At 41.6% G+C, this 23634-nt stretch overlaps 1 protein-coding gene across 1 annotated transcript in view; it reads left to right on the forward strand.

Annotated features, from left to right (window-relative positions):
• The window catches only part of LOC126263743 (lysosomal acid glucosylceramidase-like), a 212864-nt gene that overhangs the window by 83085 nt on the left and 106145 nt on the right, over positions 1-23634 (forward strand). The window contains exons 5-6 of the mRNA XM_049960926.1: positions 2589-2742; positions 23138-23298. Coding sequence (XP_049816883.1) covers positions 2589-2742; positions 23138-23298 — 315 coding nt within the window. The remainder of the gene's footprint in view (positions 1-2588; positions 2743-23137; positions 23299-23634) is intronic.

Below are 23634 nucleotides of genomic sequence, written 5' to 3' on the forward strand. Positions count from 1 at the left end.
AAATATACTTCCAATGATACTAATATCTTCGAGAGGGATCCAGAATACATTCCTAATGATTCAGATGACTCAGAGGTATGTTATTTTGTAAATATACTGTCTTTAGTACGTTTCACGAACATAATGGTAAGTGCATGTACATACCATTATGTTCCTGAAGTACGTTAATTTTGAGGTTATTTTAGAATGGCTACATTTTTTTGGCTAAGTGGTGTGTGAATCCGCATTTTTCATTTATATTGTTACATGTAATAATAATAATGGTAACGGTAATAGTAGTTTTCGTTGTTATACAGATTAATAGCAAATCAGATCATATTGCCCAAAACAACGAACAGTGTATCGCTCCTGCAGAAACCATTCAGGAACAGATAAAGACGCCATCTCGGAAAAGGTGCTGCTGTGGCCAAAATAAGAACTCGAACATGGTACTGTTTTGGAAATATCTAATTTCAACTGGTAGATTTCGTGTGATTGAACACCACTTCCCCATGAGCGGGCACACAATGTTGCCGTCCGATAGAGATTTCGCGACAATTGAAAATTACGTTCGCCGACAAGTACAAGATTTGTACAGTCGAGATCAGTGGTGCGAGATCATCAAGAAGTTGGTAAGAAGAATCCATTGCTTGTATATAATAAGAAAAGAGATGATTTCTATCAAATACGGTACTCTAAAGAAAGAGACAGTTGATAGTCGAGATGTCAACCTAAGGAAAGTGTGTAGGTGGAAGGTGACCTCCGAATATCCATCATCTTTATTCATCAGCGAGACATTTTGTCATGACATTTGGCATGAAATAAGCTTCAGGAAACATGGAAGACAAGGACCAGTTCCTATGCTTCGACTTAAATACAATCGGCAAAGGCTTATTGAAAAGAAGAATGTTGCTGACGTCCTATCGCTCCTAAATTACATACCTCCTGAAGACCTTGGATTTATCCTGTCACTAAAGCCAACAGTTTTGGATGAAAAAGACATTAGTAATGAGAGTGATGAATGATTTTGCAGTTTCAGTAAAGTGTTGAAGACTTACTGTAATATTTAATATGTAATGTTTTATCACTATGTGTTGTTAATGGTGTATGGTAATGTAATAATTTTTGTATATTTCATTTGTTTTGGTCAGTTCTGAGTTTCATTTATGTCTGTATAGTAGAAGATAGATGTTAGAATCACTACAGAATAAAAGGACTGTTCAAAAAAAAATTATTCAGATTTGCAGATCAATTGAAACTTTAGATGCGCTGTATCTCGAAACTGTGATTTTGGCACTTACCATTTTGTTCCCCCGAGCAGCTCAATTATAAACACACAAATTCATTATTAAATAAACAGGAAATTAAATATCAGTACAAATTACCCATGCAGAGGTTAATAGCTTTATGTATTTGTGGATAGCTCTGTTTTAGGTAAACAATTTCACCTGTTATGTTATACACATTTTTAAAATGTTCTAAAGAGTATAAATAATTTTTCCTAACAACATACAGATTCCCAGCCCCACAAAAATAGTCCTGAAAATTAGTGTTTCTGATTTTAATAGATAAAATAGTACTCTTAAAATTTTAAAGGAAAAATTAGTGGTGCATGTAATATATATGTGATGCACGAATGTTCACCTAAGTCATTAACAGTTCACTTGCACTGAAAATGATATGAACTGCTGTGGGATTTTTCTCAATGACAGCTACTGTCTGCACTCCTTACTATTATCTACTGCATGTGCCCTATGTTTTTCATTTCAAGTTTTACAAAAATTGTTATAGAAAGCACAAATTTTCATGACTCTCTATATGGGGTTAGGAATCTCTTTTGGGCTAGTAGAAATTATTTTATACTTTTTAGTCCATTTAAACAATGTTATATTGAAAAGTTTTATTTAAATAATTGTTTTGTGCTTTTTACCATTGTGTGTGTGATTTTGTCAATCAATTTCAATTGTTTGGATGAGATTTAAACAGAGATATATGGTAAATTTCAGGTTTATTTCAGTTTTTCCTCACCTCAGTCAAACAGCAGATTGCTTCCACCTATGTACATCTTGCAAAAAGACCATGAAGGTAAAAAATAGAGAATTGAGCTGTCATGGGGGCTTACCAGCAATTGGTCTTACTACAAAACATTCATGACTGGAGCAGGAAAAGGGGGAAATAGCAGTAGTACACAAAGTGCCCTCCACCATATATCACACTAGAAAGTGATTTAATATTGTGTTGTGATCCATTTCTGAGCTATGCTGAAAGTTTCAAGTCTCTAGCCAATCATTAAGCTAATTTAAAACCAACTGCAAAATTTGTACCAATCAGACAAGGAAGTGACCCAATAAAACGTCTTTAAAAGGCAAAATACTCAACATTATATCGTGATTAAAGGCTTTTGTGAGAGGAAAAAGTATGTAAACAAACATAATTGATAACAAACTGAATAAAATAAGAATAAACAAGGGAAAAAGAATGAAAATAGTAACTTGATACCTGAGGACAGCGAATTAGTTCAGCTCACTGGGAAACTCAATGTAATCTCTCATATTGTCTAATGTTACTCATTAAATCCTTGCAGCAATTATAGATTAATTTACTTACAGGTCTTATTTCACATCCACTGGTATCAACTTGAATTTGGGAAGAGTGCCAATAGGTGGATGTGACTTTTCTGTACGTGGTTACACATATGATGATCACGGAAACGATACACAGCTTACAAAATTTAATTTGACATGGGAGGACTACAATCTTAAGGTAACAATTGTTTTATACAATTATTCAGTTTCATTTTTCCCTTTGTAATTCATATATATTTCAAATATAAAATGTTCAGTCAATAAGTCATCTTGTCCACTAGTGTTGTAATGGACAGGACCTTGGGGATTGATGGGGATGACTTTTAGTAGGTTTGTTTTCATTAAAAGCTAATTTACCATGACTTCATAAATTAGTATAATCACATCATTAAACCCTGTCACAGTCATCACCATGCAGCGTCCATGCATTTGGGAGAGTCTGTGAGACAATTAGAAACCGATACTGATTTCGAGATGGTTTTGAGATCCCAGTTCAACTACACATTTTTGAAATACAGGTGTGCACAACTCAGTGCTGCAGCAGAAGTCTTAGCTGTTCTGCCTACCTACAAGATACAGTTAAACCACTTTTGCTTTCTGTTGTGTCACAATAGGGTATAGGCTTTTCTTCCTAGAGATACACACATTTGACTTGGCTTAAAATGCCTGTAACTATTCTTCTCCCTGAGGAATTAATTTATTACATAATCTATGTTAATTTATTGCTACATTTACAGACTGCTAACATTGGGAGGGGCTTGGTAGAATTATTGACATATTGAAAACTAATTCACAGGGTTATTACTTTGTAACTCTTACTCTTTCCATCTGATTAAGCACTGTAGCCTTAGCACACTGTTTGGCTGTTACTCAGCACTGACATATACGAGGGCCGTTCAGAAAGTAACCTCCGGTTGATTTAAAAAAATACACCAAGTTAAATAAAAATATTTTAATATATACATCTTACAACTACATCTTTGCACTATTTTTCTACATAGTCTCCATAGCGATTGAGGCACTTATCGTATCTCTTCACAAGCTTTGAAATTCCTTCTGCATAAAAATCACCCGCTTGTGCCTGGAGCCAGCCTGTGACCGCATCTTTGAGCTCTTCGTCGTCATCAAACCGTTGTGACCCGAGCCATTTCTTCAAATGCATGAAGAGGTGATAATCACTTGGCGCCAGGTCTGGGCTGTAAGGTGGATGGTTGATAACGTCCCACTTGAAGGACTCAAGAAGGGCCGTTGTTCTGCGAGCAGAGTGAGGACGGGCGTTATCGTGCAAAAAAATTATACCGGAAGTCAGCATACCACGGCGTTTGTTCTGTATAGCCCGTCGTAACTTTTTTATTGTTTCACAGTACACGTCTTGATTAATGGTCGTACCACGTTCCATGAATTCAATCAACAACACCCCTTTGGCATCCCAAAACACCGTTGCCATCAGTTTTCTGGCAGAAAAATCTTGCGAGGCTTTTCTTGGTTTGGTAGGCGAATTTGAATGTACCCACATCTTTGATTGTTCTTTTGTCTCAGGGTTCACGTACTTAATCCAGGTTTCGTCACCGGTCACGATTCTGTTTAACAATGGTTCTCCTTCGTCCTCATAACGTGACAGAAAGTCTAATGCAGAGGCCATTCTTTGAGTTTTGTGGTGGTCGGTAAGAATTTTGGGCACCCATCGTGCACAGAACTTACGGTAACCCAATCTTGCTGTCACTATCTCGTACAAGAGAGTCTTAGAAATCTGTGGAAAACCAGTAGACAACTCCGACATTGAGAAACGTCGATTTTCACGAACTTTTGCATCAACTATCTGAACGAGTTCGTCAGTCACCAATGATGGTCTACCACTCCTCTCTTCATCATGAACGTTTTCTCGTCCACTTTTAAATAAACGTACCCATTCACGGACAACTCCTTCACTCATAACTCTTGGTCCGTACACGGCACAAAGCTCACGATGAATAGCTGCTGCAGAATATCCTTTGGCTGTAAAAAACCTTATGACAGCACGCACTTCACATTTGGCGGGGTTTTCTATTGCAGCACACATTTCAAACTGCCACAAAAACTCAACTAGCGCAGGTACGACGTTCACTCGACCACGGCTTGATGCCGACTGACCTGTTGAGTGCGTGAACGCACAGATGGCTTCGCTACTCCCCCCACAACCCGCACTGTGACCAATCGGAGGTTACTTTCTGAACCGCCCTCGTATAAATGGGACAATACAGAATTAATATAACTATAAAATTATTTCTAACTTTCATCAGATGTTAGCAGTAATTCAACTGAATGCAAAAATGACAATGGCAAAGGAAGATACAGAATTTTGTTTGTTATGTTTTGAATAAATTTACTTTACTAGGTGCAATACAAACATAAGACTTAATAAACACTTGAAATTTGACTTAATAAACACTTGAAATTTGACTTAATAAACTCATGAAATTTAAGCAGAGTTATTTTTCAACTGAAAACATCTTGTCTACAAGTAAAACTGGTTTTGAAATGGGGAATGAGCTTGGAATTTCAACAAATGATATTGCCACAAATGCTCTGATACTGTGCACAGTATCTGGTGGTGGAAGTCACCACCAGTAAACACAGTCATTCCTAGAAACTGTCATAGTGGTAAACCTACCTTGTCACTCGGTTTGAGTTTCCAAAAATTTGAATGGTTCTTAATGAGCACAAGCCTGAACAAATCTGAAAGTCTGTAAAGAACTTTTTACTACAGGCTTTTCAGTTGCAATTGTTAGCTTCATTCAGCACCTTGGCAATATATGGGCATCAGTAATTAAAATTCTAGTTTCAAAATGCTGTAGAAAGAGGACCACTGCTCAGAATTACACCAAATTTGAACAGCATATTATTGATGCAGGGGGAAATGTCATGGAATGAACAAAAAGAACGGCAATTTGACCAATAGAAGCTGCTGTTAGCATCAAAATAAGCACAACAATAGATGCGTGACACACTGCTGTTCCTGTGCAACATGACTGTCTCCAATAAAGATTGTGCACTACTGGTAGAGCTCTTTTACAAGAGCAGTGACTGTGCAGCAGTAGCCCTGCAGAAGTTCCAGACACTCAGGGGTGTGAAAAAAAGACATAGGCCCAATGCCTGCTAAATGTCTGGAAAAATGATTACAGAAATCAGAAAGACAGGTTCTTTTGAGGTGCAATGTGGCAGAGGGTGGAAAGCAGTTGATCTGATGTCAGTCAAAGATGTGGCCACAGCACTGCAGTAAGGGTTGAGCAATTGTGTCCAGAATTGCCTGCACATTGGACATGCCTGCAAGCATAGTGTATAAAACTCTGCAAAACATGCTGCACTACTATCCACACAAAAGTACCCATGTTCAGTAGTTGCTTCCTGCTTACCTGCCAGCAAGACAAACATTCACTCTGGAACTTCCTGTTCACATGGAAGTGGACAATGAATGGCCATAGAACATTATTTGGACAGACAACGTCCATTTCCAAGGACATGTCAGTATGCAGAACTGCAGAATATTGGCAATGAAAAATCTGCACTCACATCACCAGTAACACTTCATTCTGCAAACGTGACTCGGTGGCACAGGTTGATGGCCTTGTTTATTGAAGGGCTATATTTTTTTGAAGAGATGAGTCCTGCTGGTTCTGTTACCTGTAATGAGTGTGTTGGGTAGGGACACTATGAATGTAGAGTGTGGACAATAAAGTGAGAATGTGAGTCTCGCAGGAGGCGTATGTGAGTGGTCCCAGCAGTTGCACTGTCCTCTGTGCCCTCGGTGGCTCAGATGGATAGAGAGTCTGCCATGTAAGCAGGAGATCCCGGGTTCAAGTCCAGGTCGGGGCACACATTTTCACCTGTCCCCGTTGATATACATCAACCCCTGTCAGCAGCTGAAGGTATTAATATATAATTTTAATTTCACTCGGATCTGTTGTTGTGGGTCATTTGGCCTTTTATGTGATTTTTCACCCCAGGACAATTCAAAATTGATTTTTCATATCTGACGTGGTATGGCCTTCCTACAGTGTGTGGGCTTACCTGACTAACAATGCCACAACTGTTGACTGCCAAAGTTGTGCAGTCATGCACATTGAACAGTACAGATGGTGTAATGGGCAACTAAAGCCATAGCCATTGTATTGCATCTCATCTGTCTGTCAATTGTAGCCAACACCTTTTATGTTAAAATGCTTATAGCGCTATCTATTGATAAAATTTTTGTTAAGATACTTTTTTCTCTTGATTTTTCTCCCTGAATCAATACCATGATGGTCAAATTTGACATCATTCTAAGCAGTGGTTCTCTTTCGACAGCATTCTGAAACTGGAACTTTACTTATGGATACACTGTATGTTTTCAACTCCAGCTTCTTACTGATACATTCTTACATCTGCTTCATCTTTCCTCTCAACATTGTCTCCTTTGTTTACAAGAAGATGTACAATTATTGGCTAGCCTGGCTATTAGCTCTTGCAGAGCTTAATGTCCTCTTTTAAATTTATTGGTGTCCTTGTGCCAATTTGGACTTCACAGAATTTATGTACATGCATTTTCCATGAAAAATGCAGCAGCTTTGAAAACATCCTTTATGCTACTCAATACAGCACTCAGTTGCTATTTCCACCAAATACTTCAAAAATGCTTACAAATGTAGCTGTATTGAAGGCACACATCGTGTAATGCATTCTGAATGTGACCCCCCCCCCCCCCCCCCCCAGACACTCTGATCTGTTGTTGTGGGTCATTTAGCCTTTTATGTGATGAAATTTGTTGCAAGTAATAGATCTCTATTTCCAACCAAACGTACCAACACAAAGAATAAGAACAATCTACATTAAGACCTAAAATCACTTACCTTGGTCCAAAAACAGGTCCAACATTCAGGAACACACATTTTCAATAAATTGCTAGCAACCATTAAAAACTTGGTTTCAGATAAAGAATGGTTTAATCAGACTTTGAAAGATTTTTTTACAGGCAAGTCCTTATACTCTATAGATTAATATCTTTATAGCAATTGTTATACCAACTTAAGTAAAACTGTCTGTTAGATTTCAATTGTGACAGCACTTGGTCACAACAGTCAAGATTAGGTATTTTATGTATTTTATTAAAACTGCATAACAATGTTTCCTTCTGACAGTGTATTGATCCTGTAAATATTAGCATCTCCAGTTTATTGTATTGCGTTCACCTATTTTGACAATCTCCTGACAAATGTTTGGGGTAATAAGTATTATATTCAAATGTTTCATGTTTTGTATGTTATACAGGGTGGCGCAGATGGATCGGGTGGTTTTAAAATACTTGTCAAACTGTCAATTGTAAAGGTATTGGATTGAAATAAAGTGCAAAACGTGTAGTTACAATGGAAGTTTATTAACAAAAAAATAGTAATGTTAGTTTTTAAAAATTACATCCATCAAATGCCCTCCTTCTCGAGCGACGCATTCTTGGAGTCGGTCCTTAACGTTCCGCATTGCCCGCTCAAGCACATCACCAGGAATTGATGTGATTTCGGTGTGAATTGCTGCCTTCAACTCCTGAATGGTCCGGGGTTTGTTCATGTAGACCCTTGCTTTTAAATAGCCCCATAAGAAAAAGTCACATACCGTGAGGTCCGGCGAGCGAGGGGGCCAATGGACATCTCCATTACGGGAAATCAAACGGCCAGGGAACAGAGCGCGTACAGCTTGCATTGATATCCTAGCGGTATGTGCAGTTGCCCCGTCTTGTTGGAACCACATATTGCCCATGTCGTAATTGTTCTCTTCAAGTTGTGGGAGAAGAAAATCTTCAATCATGTTCACATAACGCTGCGAATTAACAGTAACCGCCTGCTCCCTTTCATTTTCAAAAAAGTAAGGACCAATTATCCCTACCTTAGAAACCCCACACCAAACCGTCACTTTGTCACTATGGAGAGGCCGTTGGTGTAGATCTCTTGGGTTAGTGTCAGCCCAGTAACGGCAATTTTGCTTGTTTACGTATCCGTTAATGTGAAAGTGAGCCTCGTCAGACATCATGATAATCAGGTTTACATCTTCCAATAACTCCAACATCTGTTGGCTAAACTGAAGCCTTTGAAGATGGTCTGTTGGGAGAATCTTCTGTACCAACAGGATTTTATAGGGGTGGAATTTCAGTTCTTCGTTAAGAATCCTTTGAAGGCTCCGACGTGACATTCCAAGAGCTTGAGCACGACGTCTCGTTGATCGACGTGGGCTCGCAGTGACATCGCGTCTCACACGCTCCACGTTCTCAGGCGTTGTTATTGTTGGCGGTCTAGGCGTCCATTTTGGAGCACATGAACCAGTAGTGCGGAAATTATGCACCCAACTCAATATCGTATCTCGCTTAGGAACACTACCGCGAGGTGGGATGTTGAAACGCCGGCGAAAGGCACGCGTCACAGCAACAATTGACTCGTTATTGCGTATGAACTCTTCCACTGCGAAAACACGATGCTCAACGGACCACGTAGCCATCGCGACTGACTGCCAGCCTGCAACTGAAACTTCCCGTCCCCCCCCACCACAGGACGAAGTCGCCGAACACCTGGCTCCCCCCCTCCAGACGTACAGTCCACTTCAAAACCACCCGATCCATCTGCGCCACCCTGTACTTTCTGACATGTTCCACATCCATGAGAATCATCTCATTTTTGGATCTGTGGAATGAAAACTGAATCTAATCTAACCTAATCTCTATAGCTCTATTGTATGTGACTATTGGTCCCAGCACACTTATGCAAAATTCCATCATCATATCTTTTCTCAATCTGTTATTTTGGTTTCTTCTTATTCTACCATTTATTATATTATCTTTCTTGAGTTTGTATTCAGTATCCACTTCTTCAAAGGATGGTAACATTTTCAGCTTATATAATATGTTTTTTGTTAACAATCAACAAGCAGTAAACTATTGACTGGACTCACCTGCAATTAACTCTATTTTATGCAATTAAATTTGATAATTGTATACTTCCATTACTTTCTGTGACTGAATTAAGTTTATTATAAACAATCATCAGGCCCTGAAACTGTTAACTCCTGGTTTTGTGACATGTGAGTTGGTTTGAATGTATCAATATTTGTATCATTGTCAGAATTGAGATATAGAATTTTTTCACACACAACGCATAACTAAAAAAAGTTATGGCACAGGTGGTATGAAATGATTATCTGTGGATTCTTCCTGAGACATTTGCCTGAGATATGTTCAAACCTTCTACTGGCTGTCATTTAATAGCTGAATGCTGGATGAATATGGTGTGCAGTACCAGTACACTATTGCAGCCAAATATTTGCTATAAGATGCATGATCTCCAAGACTGTGCAGGCACAAGGCTTTTTACATTTCATTACATTGAGTATGTTCCATGAGTACTGGTATATTGATGTGGGGAAAACAACCAAACTCAGAGTCAAACTCCATGGGCAACAATGTCTATCTCCACTGAAAACTTTTCATACAGCACAGAGGTTAACATGAGTACAGAAAGTCTGCTGATGCATAATCAAAGCATATGAAAAACTCATCTGGACTCATGAATTGTACTACACAATTGGATACACTGCTGGAAAGGTGTGAGCACAATGAAAACCAAACAGGCATAGAACAATACATTTCATTTGGTGACAGTGCACTTTCCAGCATAGTGGTGGAGGTATTTTTGTGTCAACAGTGGATAAAACTGTTCCTTTTGTGCATCTGCCATTGTCTGTCTTTAGCAGATGATACTGAAACCTTTTGTTGAATCATTTTCCTCCATTTGTTTGCCTACAACACTCTGAAGCTACATTCAGGGATACAGCACAACACTTGACATGATATGAATTGTGAATGGAGTGAGGAATGTCTATTGAACAATGGGGGCACTTGTATGGCCCTACCAAGCCAAGCAACAACACTCCTATTGAATATATCTGGGGCACCATCGAACGAGATTTGTGCCCTCTTTACTCAGTTGTTAACAAACTCTATAATTTCTGAAAGAGAGTTTAATTTACTCATCATGCATTGGGGTGGTTTCCAAAAGCTTTCAACATCTTAATGGATCATTACTAAGAGCATCGTCATCAGAGCAAAAGTAGCTACTGCATGCCTACATGCTTGTAGGTAGGCAGGTGTCCCTAATTCAGCTGACAGCTTTGTCTGTGTGCGTGTGTGTGTGTGTGTGTGTGTGTGTGTACATTACATGACTCAAAAGAAAAAAAAAAGACATCTGTAGCAAACTGAGAATTGAACAGTGGTCATGAAGAGACAAGTGACTAAGTGTCTAAGTGTGTGTGAAATATTTTTGTCTTTGTTCAGTTGTGAAACACACTCTTTTGCTGTCTACCTAGATTTTACAAGGAATCAAAAGTGCATATCCCAGTGGTGTGTGCCTGTTCAGTTACTGCTTGGTTTATATGACTATACCAATGAAAATCCTATTGTGATGACCCAAGCAAGAACATGAAGCATGAATAACCTACATGAGAGCGACAGCATCAGTCCAGAGGATGCAAATGCAGCATAGCAGCTGTTGCCACATGCAACAGCAAGTACTTTTACAATACAGCTTCCCATGCAAACAGCACCTCCAACCACAAGGTAGGACATCCCTTCAGTACCTGAAGCAACGATGGAATGCTTAATAACAGATGATTAATTGGAAAATAGATTCCCCAAGCAGCTATTGCAAGAATGGACATCATTAGTGATTTCTGATTTGTTATCAGGAAATTTGTTACAGATCTGTTGCTAAAAAGGCTTCCAAAAAATATGTGGATTGTTCTTGCCATGAGTACAGAATGGCCTTTCACCATGTTAGTAGATAAGGTGGAAAACATTGCAGGTTGCATTCAGATTAATGTTGGTACTGCCATAGCAAGAGTCAACATGACAGATGGCTCTGAACTGTCCATGCTAGGGGTGCAGCCAACCAGCAGCCCCAATCCAAGCATCCCGAACAGCACACCAGCAACAGCTACAGATCAGCTGATGGAGGGCATCACGCTGCTCAGCACACAAATTGTGGCACTACAAAAATAAACCATAACATTCTGATGACAAAAAAAAAGAAACAGATGGCATCATACACTTAACAGTCAACAGGATCACAGGACAAGTATGGATGGGCTGGTACCACCAATGCTTTAGTGTTAGGGAGCAAAAGTGTGTGGCTCCTTGTGAACACCAAAATTCCTCCACCAGCCAGTACTCATTGTCCTGTTCATAAATGTTTCCCATCCTATCATTCCCCTGCTGAGTCTTCCCTGCCAGTTCATCAGCTGATGTCTGAAACTGTAAATGCCTGCAGCATGCACTTGGGTGCACAACGCACGGAGATTTACATGAATGGCTTGTTACTCAGAATCCCTTCCTTTGCAATAGTTGCAACAAACCAGTTTGAGTCACAACTGTCTCCAGCTTCAACAGCCACAAACAAAGCCTCAAACTTAACTGCAGCTCATGCAAAAGCATCAAGTTTCATCTCTGGGCATGATACAACCCGCAGACACTTGACAAAATTTGAACCCATGCTGGGTACTGGTACAATACAAATGAGACATCACTGCATAAACTGTGCCCGGTTGTGAGTATCTGAGTTTTGAGGAGAGTTGTGAGGATCTGAGTTTTGAGGAGATCTGCCTGGAATTCCATATGAATTTAGAGGCCTCACACACATAGTGCCAACAACTATAGAGAATAGATTTTACGAAAGCATTAAAAAATTCGCAAAGCTTTTTGTGATGGACAAGGTATTAGTTCCCCATTTTTTGGTCAACAGTGGTGCTGACATCAGAGTGCTACTGGAACACAGTTTCAAAGTAGATGATGTCACAGGATCACAAAGATTAACAGTTGCAACAGCTGCTAATAACTCATTTATCAAGAGACATTGGGGAAAGAGAAAGTGCTATTGGATACTTGTTTGAACAGACAGTTTCTGTAAACATTCATTATGGTGAATCTTAGAGAATCCATTCTGGTGGCAGATTTCTTGCACAATTTCCAACTGGTGGTGGACATACACAGTGGCACACTTCTCCCATAGCAAAATAAGCATCTACACAGTACTGCCATAACATGGACAACATTATTGACAAATTTCCTGAGGTTCCATTGTGAAGCAAGTAAAAGACAAGAAGGGTCCAAAGACAATGCACTTCTTCCACACATTGACTGGAATTTGGATGGAGCTAAATCACAACACTGAACACTGGGAAAGTTCACTGCAGCCAGAGTGGATATCAATAGACAAATTCAAGGAGTAATGGCACTTTCAGAGAACCAGTGGGCATCACCTTTATACATGGTATTGAAATGCTATGACACATGGTGCCTGTGTGGCAATTACCATGTACTGAATGCCAGAATGGTACCAGACAGGTACCCTGTACCTCATGAGGTGGACTTTAACTATGCAATAGCAGTGGGAAAAGCTGTCAGTGTCATTGATTGCACCAGACCATATCTTCAAATACCAGTCACATCAGCAGATGTAAAGAAGACAGCTATCACTACTCTATTCAGCTTTTATGAGTACCACTTCATTCTGTGTTGTTTAATAAATGGTGCACAGAACTGGCAGCGTATTATACACCAAGTTCCTAGGGAGCTCAAGTTTCTTTTTTGCTACTTAATAGATGGATGATATCTTAGTATTTTTGGAGTCATTAGAACAACAGGAGGGACACCTTCGGCAATTATTCAAGTGTCTCAGCCTATATGGGAATGAACATAATCAGGGAGAAATGTGTATTGAGTAAAAGCAGTGTCAAATTTCTGGAACTGGAGGCATCATCTAATGGTATCATCTCTTTGCTGGAAAGGGTAGATAATGTTCAAAATGTGCCACTTACAAAACTTTCAGAGACTTGCAGCATTTCCTTGGGATGGTCAGTTTTTTGTAGACACCACATACAAAAAGCTTTGGTACTGCTGGCACCACTCACAGAATTATTAAAATGAAAGTATAGAGCAGGAAACAGAAAATTAAAATGGAGTACAGAGAGTTGATGGCATTCAGTTCTGCTAACGACTATGCTGCACAGGCAGTGCTACTCAACTCACCTGCGTCATAACACACATATGGCCACAACAGTGGACGCAAGACAAGTTGCTGTGGGAGACACTTTGCAACAATTAGTCAACAGGGTGTGGCAGCATTTGGTATTCTTCTTCTCAGTCACTAATAATGGCACAGCAAAAATTTAGGACTGTTAATAGAGATCTTATGCAATATATGTGGTAATAAAATACTTCTGACACCAAACAGGAATGGATCTTGATCTTCTCATGTCATTTTTCTCCCTGGAAACCACTCACAGAACATTGAGGCAGTGCAGATGTACTAAATATATTCCACAGTTCATGATGGATGTATGTCACATCAATGGAAACAGTAATGTGGTGGCCGAGTCCCTCTCACAATGCTTTGGTTGTGTAAAAGTGTCCCATGAAAGAGCATTGCTGAACATATATCTGAAGACCCAGAGCTACATTCAGCACTGGAGCACAGAAAGTCTGGCATTGTTTTGTCACAAATTCACTTCCAGAGCTCAATGTTTCATTATGGTCCAACATGTCTTACAACCTGCTGCAAGCTTTCATACCACAACAATGTTACCAACCAGTTTTTTAAGCACCCCATAATGTATCTCACCCTGGGGTGAGGCCATGGTTAGATTGTCAACAAAGAAGGTAGTCTGGCCAGGAATGAACAAAGACTGCCACAAGTGAACCCAGGCTTGTATGTACTAGATACCAATTATACAAATTTGGTAGGCATGTGTCAGCACCACTCAGCACCAAAGTTATGCCTACAGCACATTTCTCACAAGTGCATGTGGACCTGGCTGGCCCACTGCCTTACTCCATTAACTATTGTTATCTGCTGACTGTAGTGGACAGTTTTACATGACTGCCGGAGGCTTTCCCAATTACAGATATTGCAGCAATAACTGTGGTCTGAGCGTTGGTTAAAGGCTGGAATTCCCAATATGAGGTTGCCCAACCGATTACTATAGATGGGGGCAGACAGTCTGAGTCAATGTTATTCTATGAAATACTATGGCTCTGTGGTTCCTCCTACATTAGAATGACCAATTACCATCCCGCAAGTAACAGGGTGGTGGAGCCTCTTTATCGAACCTTGAAGGGTGCACTCATATGCAGAGGTGAGCATTTGATAGTGTTTTTACTGCTAGTTTATCTGGGTTTATGGACTTGGAGGAAGATGTGGGCTACTCTGCAGCCAAGCTGGTCTATGGTGAGAATGTCAGATCATAAGCTAATTACTCTCAGAAAAGCTTCAGCTGTTACCACAGTCAGAGAAATCTACTGAGGTTGGCAAATATCTACAAAAGAATATGGCCCTGTTCCATTAAAGCTCACATACACTGGACCATTCTAAGTCATCAGGAAGAATCAAGAAGAGAAAAAACACCTTCAAGATATGGTGGAACAATTGTGAGGAAATAGTATCTATCGAATGTCTGAAATCTGCATACTTTGAAAAGGGTTCAATAGAGTGGAAGCCTCTGGTCTCTCCAGATATGTTTTATGGTTACCTTGTCCCAACCCCCTACCCCACACACCACACACCTTACAAAGGCCTTGGGTTGGGCAGTGGAGGAGAAACCAATGCAAGAGCTCATGTAACTGCAGACACCAGTCTAATGGCATTAGTGGCAGTAACCAGAGCTGGTAGATCAGTCAGACACAATGTTCATAATATCCCTTGGGCTCCAGGGTTCAAAAAAGGGTGGTGGTGGAGGGGGTCTGATGAAGTGACCTGAAAAAAAGAAAGATGATGAGACTTACCAAACAAAAGCGCTGGCAGGTCGATAGACACACAAACAAACACAAATATACACACAAAATTCAAGCTTTCGCAACAAACTGTTGCCTCATCAGGAAAGAGGGGAAGGAGAGGGAAAGACGAAAGGATGTGGGTTTTAAGGGAGAGGATAAGGAGTCATTCCAATCCCGGGAGCGGAAAGACTTACCTTAGGGGGAAAAAAGGACAGGTATACACTCGCACACACACACATATCCATCCACACATACAGACACAAGCAGACATATTTAAAGACAAAGAGTTTGGGCAGAGATGTCAGTTGAGGTGGAAGAGTAGAGGCAAAGAAGTTGTTGAAAGACAGGTGAGGTATGAGTGGCGGCAACTTGAAATTAGCGGAGATTGAGGCCTGGCGGATAACGAGAAGAGAGGATATACTGAAGGGCAAGTTCCCATCTCCGGAGTTCGGATAGGTTGGTGTTGGTGGGAAGTATCCAGATAACCCGGACGGTGTAACACTGTGCCAAGATGTGCTGGCTGTGCACCAAGGCATGTTTAGCCACAGGGTGATCCTCATTACCAACAAACACTGTCTGCCTGTGTCCATTCATGCGAATGGACAGTTTGTTGCTGGTCATTCCCACATAGAATGCATCACAGTGTAGGCAGGTCAGTTGGTAAATCACGTGGGTGCTTTCACACGTGGCTCTGCCTTTGATCGTGTACACCTTCCGGGTTACAGGACTGGAGTAGGTGGTGGTGGGAGGGTGCATGGGACAGGTTTTGCACCGGGGGCGGTTACAAGGATAGGAGCCAGAGGGTAGGGAAGGTGGTTTGGGGATTTCATAGGGATGAACTAACAGGTTACGAAGGTTAGGTGGACGGCGGAAAGACACTCTTGGCGGAGTGGGGAGGATTTCATGAAGGATGGATCTCATTTCAGGGCAGGATTTGAGGAAGTCGTATCCCTGCTGGAGAGCCACATTCAGAGTCTGGTCCAGTCCCGGAAAGTATCCTGTCACAAGTGGGGCACTTTTGTGGTTCTTCTGTGGGGGATTCTGGGTTTGAGGGGATGAGGAAGTGGCTCTGGTTATTTGCTTCTGTACCAGGCCGGGAGGGTAGTTGCGGGATGCGAAAGCTGTCGTCAGGTTGTTGGTGTAATGTTTCAGGGATTCCGGACTGGAGCAGATTCGTTTGCCACAAAGACCTAGGCTGTAGGGAAGGGACCGTTTGATGTGGAATGGGTGGCAGCTGTCATAATGGAGGTACTGTTGCTTGTTGGTGGGTTTGATGTGGATGGACGTGTGAAGTTGGCCATTGGACAGGTGGAGGTCAACGTCAAGGAAAGTGGCATGGGATTTGGAGTAGGACCAGGTGAATCTGATGGAACCAAAGGAGTTGAGGTTGGAGAGGAAATTCTGGAGTTCTTCTTCACTGTGAGTCCAGATCATGAAGATGTCATCAATAAATCTGTACCAAACTTTGGGTTGGCAGACCTGGGTAACCAAGACATGCCTTCGCCCTAGCCAGATTACGCTCCCATATTCTATTTTCTCAGGCTTGTCTCACATTTGGCATTACCCCCAAAGGCCTCACACTTAAAGTTCCCATCTCTGGCTGCAACCCTTCCTTCCATCAGTCCCTATACCAGTTCCAAACTGAACAATCCATTGCCCTCACCCACCTAATCCTGCACCTACACATCAACTCAGCCAATGAACACACCCGTCAACTCCTATCCTTAATAAAAGTCCTTAATCTTTCCTCTCCCACAACCACACCGGCTGTTCAGAGCATCCTCCTACAGGCCAACCGTAAATTAGAACAGCATGCCACCCTCCACCTCAAAAAACTATCCAATCTCCTGGTTTCCCACCTCCGGAAAGGCAACTCACTCACCCTTCACAACCTTTCCAGCAAACCTCAACCTCCTTTCATTGCACACAAACCCAGTCTCTCCCATCTACTCAATCTCCCACTTCCAGCTCCACTCCCTCCAAAACCTCAAAATTCCTTTCAACACAATCTGGAACCACAACACCCTAATTCAGTAGTTAACCTTTCCTCCAGACCTCTCTCCCAATCCGAAACCTCTGTCCTATCCAAAGGCCTCACCTTCAGCCCCACTCCCAGATTCAACCAAACAGCCCTCGTCAAAGATTTACTGTCCTACACCCGTACTCTCTGCTGGAAATATCACTTTGCCACGAAGAAAAATGATCCTAATCCTACTCCTAATGTTCCAACTCCCCAAGACACCATCCAAATTGAACCCTGCCTGGAACAGTTCCGTCCTCCGTCACAGCGGGACCCACCTCCTCTTCCTCAAAATCACCCTCTCCAAACCTTCCAGGAATTTCTGACTTCCAGCCTTGCATCTCAATCCTTCTTAAAAAACCTTAATCCTACACCCAACATCACCACTGCTGAAGCCCAGGCTATCCGTGATCTGAAGGCTGACCGATCCATCGTCATTCTTCCGGCGGACAAGGGTTCCACGACCGTGGTACTTGATCGTCGGGAGTATGTGGCTGAGGGACTGCGTCAGCTTTCAGACAACACCACATACAAAGTTTGCCAAGGTAACCCCATTCCCGATGTCCAGGCGGAGCTTCAAGGAATCCTCAGAACCTTAGGCCCCCTGCAAAACCTTTCACCTGACTCCATCAACCTCCTGACCCCACCGACACCCCGCACCCCAACCTTCTACCTTCTTCCAAAAATCCACAAACCCAATCATCCCGGCCGCCCCATTGTAGCTGGTTACCAAGCCCCCACAGAACGTATCTCTGCCTACGTAGATCAACACCTTCAACCCATTACATGCAGTCTCCCATCCTTCATCAAAGACACCAACCACTTCCTTGAACGCCTGAAATCCTTACCCAATCTGTTACCCCCGGAAACCATCCTTGTAACCATTGATGCCACTTCCTTATACACAAATATTCCGCACGTCCAGGGCCTCGCTGCGATGGAGCATTTCCTTTCACGCCGATCACCTGCCACCCTACCTAAAACCTCTTTCCTCATTACCTAGCCAGCTTCATCCTGACCCACAACTTCTTCACTTTTGAAGGCCAGGCATACCAACAATTAAAGGGAACAGCCATGGGTACCAGGATGGCCCCCTCGTACGCCAACCTATTCATGGGTCGCTTAGAGGAAGCCTTCTTGGTTACCCAGGTCTGCCAACCCAAAGTTTGGTACAGATTTATTGATGACATCTTCATGATCTGGACTCACAGTGAAGAAGAACTCCAGAATTTCCTCTCCAACCTCAACTCCTTTGGTTCCATCAGATTCACCTGGTCCTACTCCAAATCCCATGCCACTTTCCTTGACGTTGACCTCCACCTGTCCAATGGCCAACTTCACACGTCCATCCACATCAAACCCACCAACAAGCAACAGTACCTCCATTATGACAGCTGCCACCCATTCCACATCAAACGGTCCCTTCCCTACAGCCTAGGTCTTTGTGGCAAACGAATCTGCTCCAGTCCGGAATCCCTGAAACATTACACCAACAACCTGACGACAGCTTTCGCATCCCGCAACTACCCTCCCGGCCTGGTACAGAAGCAAATAACCAGAGCCACTTCCTCATCCCCTCAAACCCAGAATCCCCCACAGAAGAACCACAAAAGTGCCCCACTTGTGACAGGATACTTTCCGGGACTGGACCAGACTCTGAATGTGGCTCTCCAGCAGGGATACGACTTCCTCAAATCCTGCCCTGAAATGAGATCCATCCTTCATGAAATCCTCCCCACTCTGCCAAGAGTGTCTTTCCGCCGTCCACCTAACCTTCGTAACCTGTTAGTTCATCCCTATGAAATCCCCAAACCACCTTCCCTACCCTCTGGCTCCTATCCTTGTAACCGCCCCCGGTGCAAAACCTGTCCCATGCACCCTCCCACCACCACCTACTCCAGTCCTGTAACCCGGAAGGTGTACACGATCAAAGGCAGAGCCACGTGTGAAAGCACCCACGTGATTTACCAACTGACCTGCCTACACTGTGATGCATTCTATGTGGGAATGACCAGCAACAAACTGTCCATTCGCATGAATGGACACAGGCAGACAGTGTTTGTTGGTAATGAGGCTCACCCTGTGGCTAAACATGCCTTGGTGCACAGCCAGCACATCTTGGCACAGTGTTACACCGTCCGGGTTATCTGGATACTTCCCACCAACACCAACCTATCCGAACTCCGGAGATGGGAACTTGCCCTTCAGTATATCCTCTCTTCTCGTTATCCGCCAGGCCTCAATCTCCGCTAATTTCAAGTTGCCGCCACTCATACCTCACCTGTCTTTCAACAACTTCTTTGCCTCTACTCTTCCACCTCGACTGACATCTCTGCCCAAACTCTTTGTCTTTAAATATGTCTGCTTGTGTCTGTATGTGTGGATGGATATGTGTGTGTGTGCGAGTGTATACCTGTCCTTTTTTCCCCCTAAGGTAAGTCTTTCCGCTCCCGGGATTGGAATGACTCCTTATCCTCTCCCTTAAAACCCACATCCTTTCGTCTTTCCCTCTCCTTCCCCTCTTTCCTGATGAGGCAACAGTTTGTTGCGAAAGCTTGAATTTTGTGTGTATATTTGTGTTTGTTTGTGTGTCTATCGATCTGCCAGCGCTTTTGTTTGGTAAGTCTCATCATCTTTCTTTTTAGATATATTTTTCCACGTGGAATGTTTCCCTCTGTTATATATATATATATATATATATATATATATATATATATATATATATATATATATATATATATATATGGCATAGCTACCCCAACAAAAATCCTACAGAACATTCAGTTTACTGAGGAACTATTTATTCTGTGTGACTGATTGTCAACCTTAAACTGTGACCATAAAATGCTGTGACAGGTTTCAACTTAGTCAATCTACTCAATAGAGCACAAGCAGTTTATTACAGACATTTCTTGCAGTCTGCTGGAAAATATTGTATACAATATGTGGTGCTAAAGACACAAGACTAATCACAAATGCATACATACCTTTTACACAAGACTGCATAGGGACTTTATTGTTTTTCTCTTCTTTTGGAGTGCTAGACAGCCACTGTAGTAAACTGCACATGCACTGAAAGTGAGTTGTTTGATTTTGACAGAATGTGTTACATAATTAGTTTTGCAAAAGTGAAATGCATATAAACTAGCACGAGCTTGCCTCAATTCATATACAACAAGAGATATATGCAGGATGCTCCTTGGAAGACAGTGCAGGCTAACTTAAGTCAGTGTATGAAAGTAAAGTCCATTCTGTGCTGTCTCAAATTTCTGCCTATGACGAACAGAATCCACAATATTAGAACCTGAGCCAAGCGAGTAAAACACCTGCTGTGCAATCCACAGATGACATCATAACCATTCTAGGGCTGACTTATACATCAAATTCTGGTGTCGTTCCATCAGAGTGTACACCTAGTGACCAGTGCCCTCTGGCTAACAGCGATACAACAGCCAACAGTAACATATCACCATCTATCTGGTCTCCATAGTGGTATCAAGTGGTAACCTCCCTCAGCCCCCCACTCCCACCCCTCTTCCTCCCTAGCAGTGACTGTCAGTGGAGGAGACCTAAGTGGTGCATGACCTGGTGAAACAGCTGCAATCGAGGGAGGTGGTTGGCATTGCTGTAGTAGGTCAATGCAGGATGAGAGACTGTGCAAGATGCATAAGCCACTATGTAACTGGAGGGTCTGTCAGGGATGGAGATACCAGCAGCTGCTGATCAGGAGGGCAGATTTTGTCAGTTCCACCAAAGTCCTTGGGCAGAAGCCATACTAAACTTCAAGGACCTATGCTGAATAGAAATCATTCTGTGGACCCAAGTTGGGTGGTGTCTGACTTGCAGGCCCACATTATGTTGCCGCAGCAGCACATGTGCCAGCAGTAGGTGCAGACTATCCAAGAGTGTGCAGTGAAGGATAGCCACCAGGCTGCTTCACCAGGTAACAGTCATGATAGCATTGTAATTTGGTAGAAAATGTTAGATGCAATGTTAGACATAATTTCCATACAGATTACGAGCGCATCATCCTTCATTGATGCACACCCCTTTGCTGAAGGTTTGAACCCCAATATTTCAAGGATAGTTGCATGAAAAAACATTTGTGCATGGTGCATTTGAGTCCTTTTTCTGCCAACCTCTAGTACAAAAGCTTGAGGTTGTGAAGGTGGTCTTCTGGAATTGTTTTGCTGTTTCGCCACAAGAAACGCATAAAACAAACCCTCCACTTGGAGGTGTAGTAACCAGCCTGCAAGTGCCCAGTCTTTCTGCCATAATGATGTTACTGCATTGCTGGCCCCTGGGGTGGTTCACCATGTGGAAATCTGATGCAATGGTTTTAGGTCTAATTCATGCTCACCGTGGCCTTTTTCAACAGTTGTGGCAGCTTCATTACTTTTCTCAGTAGCACTGAAAAATTGTGGTGGTGCATTTTTGTAGTGTCCTTTATTCCTAACAGTGGTTTCAAGCACCTTTCCATTCTACTCCATCCTCTGCAAGCCTTTTCATCTCCAAATAACCACTGCAACCCACATCTATCTGAATCTGCTTATTGTATTCATCCCTTGGCCTCTATCTTCATATTCTATCCCCAGAACTTCACTCCATTACCAAACCGATGATCTGTTCATGTGTCAGGAAGTGTTCTATCAACTGATCACTTCTTTTAGTCAAATTGTCCCTGATCACTTCTTTTAGTCAAATTGTCCCATGAATTTATTTTTTCTGGAATTTGATTTGATACCTCACTGTTAGTTGCTTGATCTATCCAGCTAATCTTCAGCATTTTTTTGTAGCAAAACATTTCGAAAGCCTCTATTCTCTTTGTCTGAACTGCTTCTCATCCGTGTTTCACTTCCATACAAAGCTACACTCCAGACAAATGCTCCAGAAAATATTTTCTAACACTTAAATTTATATTAGATATTAACAAATACCTCTTTTCCAGAAGCGCTTTTCATCCTATAGCCAGTGTGCATCTTATATCCTGTCTGCTGTGGCTACTGTCAGTTACTTTGCTGCCCAAATAACAAAACTCATCTACAACTTTTAGTGTTTCATTTGCTAACCTAATTCCTTCAGCACTGTCTGACATAATTTGACTGCAATCCATTACCGTTGTTTTACTTTCATTGATGTTCATATTATAATGTGTTTTCAAGACAAAATCCACTCTGTTCAGCTAATCTTCCATGTCCTTTGCTTTGCCTTAACCCTGGGTTGCCTTAATCCTGCATTACCAAGGCAACTTTGGGATCTGTTACCTCTAATGCCTAACTCAAGATTACCTAGATTAGTTTTAATATCTGGTAGCCTTAACTTTTGGTAGCCTTTACCCTTGGTTGCCTTTACTCTTGACTGCCTTTGCTTTTCATTGCCTTGGTTATGACAGAAAGCTTAGGACTAAAATGTGTTACATCTTATACCATCCAAGTGAGTTTTCACAATGAGTTTACACAGTCTTCCTGAACTAGTACTATAATCATATTCATGACCCCTTATTATTGCATATTCTCCCTTCATTCTTATCATGTAGTGGCTAACATCTGAGATGTAATAGCTGCATAATACTGACAAAGTCATCAAATTTTATATTAAAGCCGCAGGTATTGTCGAATACAAAAACTATACAGGTTATTGCTGTAATTAAGAGAAAAGGAAACAATTTTTTGATAGAATTATACTGCAATAAACTGTTCACATATGAATTAATTTATGCGGTGTTATATTTCACAGATGCCTTTGATTAAATGGGCCCGGAATCTGAGGAACCAAAACCTGAAATTGAAAGCAGCAGCATGGAGTCCTCCCGTATGGATGAAAACAAATTATGAGTTCACAGGTTCTTCTCTTCTTCTGGACCAATATTACCAGGCATGGGCTGATTACCATATAAAGTCAGTACCCCCCCAATTTAGTAATTATAAAATTTTGCATTACAGCTATAGAGAAACTTGTGGGAGTTATATTATTAATGCAATCTGATAACTTGAAAATTTTGTCTTAGCATAGCTTCAAAATTTTCAAACTCAAAAATTGTAGACAGCTACTGGCTATTTTTCACATACAACTCAATAACTGCTTAGAAAGTCATGACCTTCTTTGTAATAGACAGCATGGTTTTTACAAGAAAAAGTCTTTGAAATTGTTAATCAGACATTAACTGCATTTGAAAATAATAGCTCTCTTGTGCTATTTGATTTGAGTAAGGCATTTGACTGTATCTCCTTTCA

Source organism: Schistocerca nitens, chromosome 6, assembly GCF_023898315.1.
Source record: "Schistocerca nitens isolate TAMUIC-IGC-003100 chromosome 6, iqSchNite1.1, whole genome shotgun sequence".
NCBI classification, from domain to species: Eukaryota; Metazoa; Arthropoda; class Insecta; order Orthoptera; family Acrididae; genus Schistocerca; species Schistocerca nitens.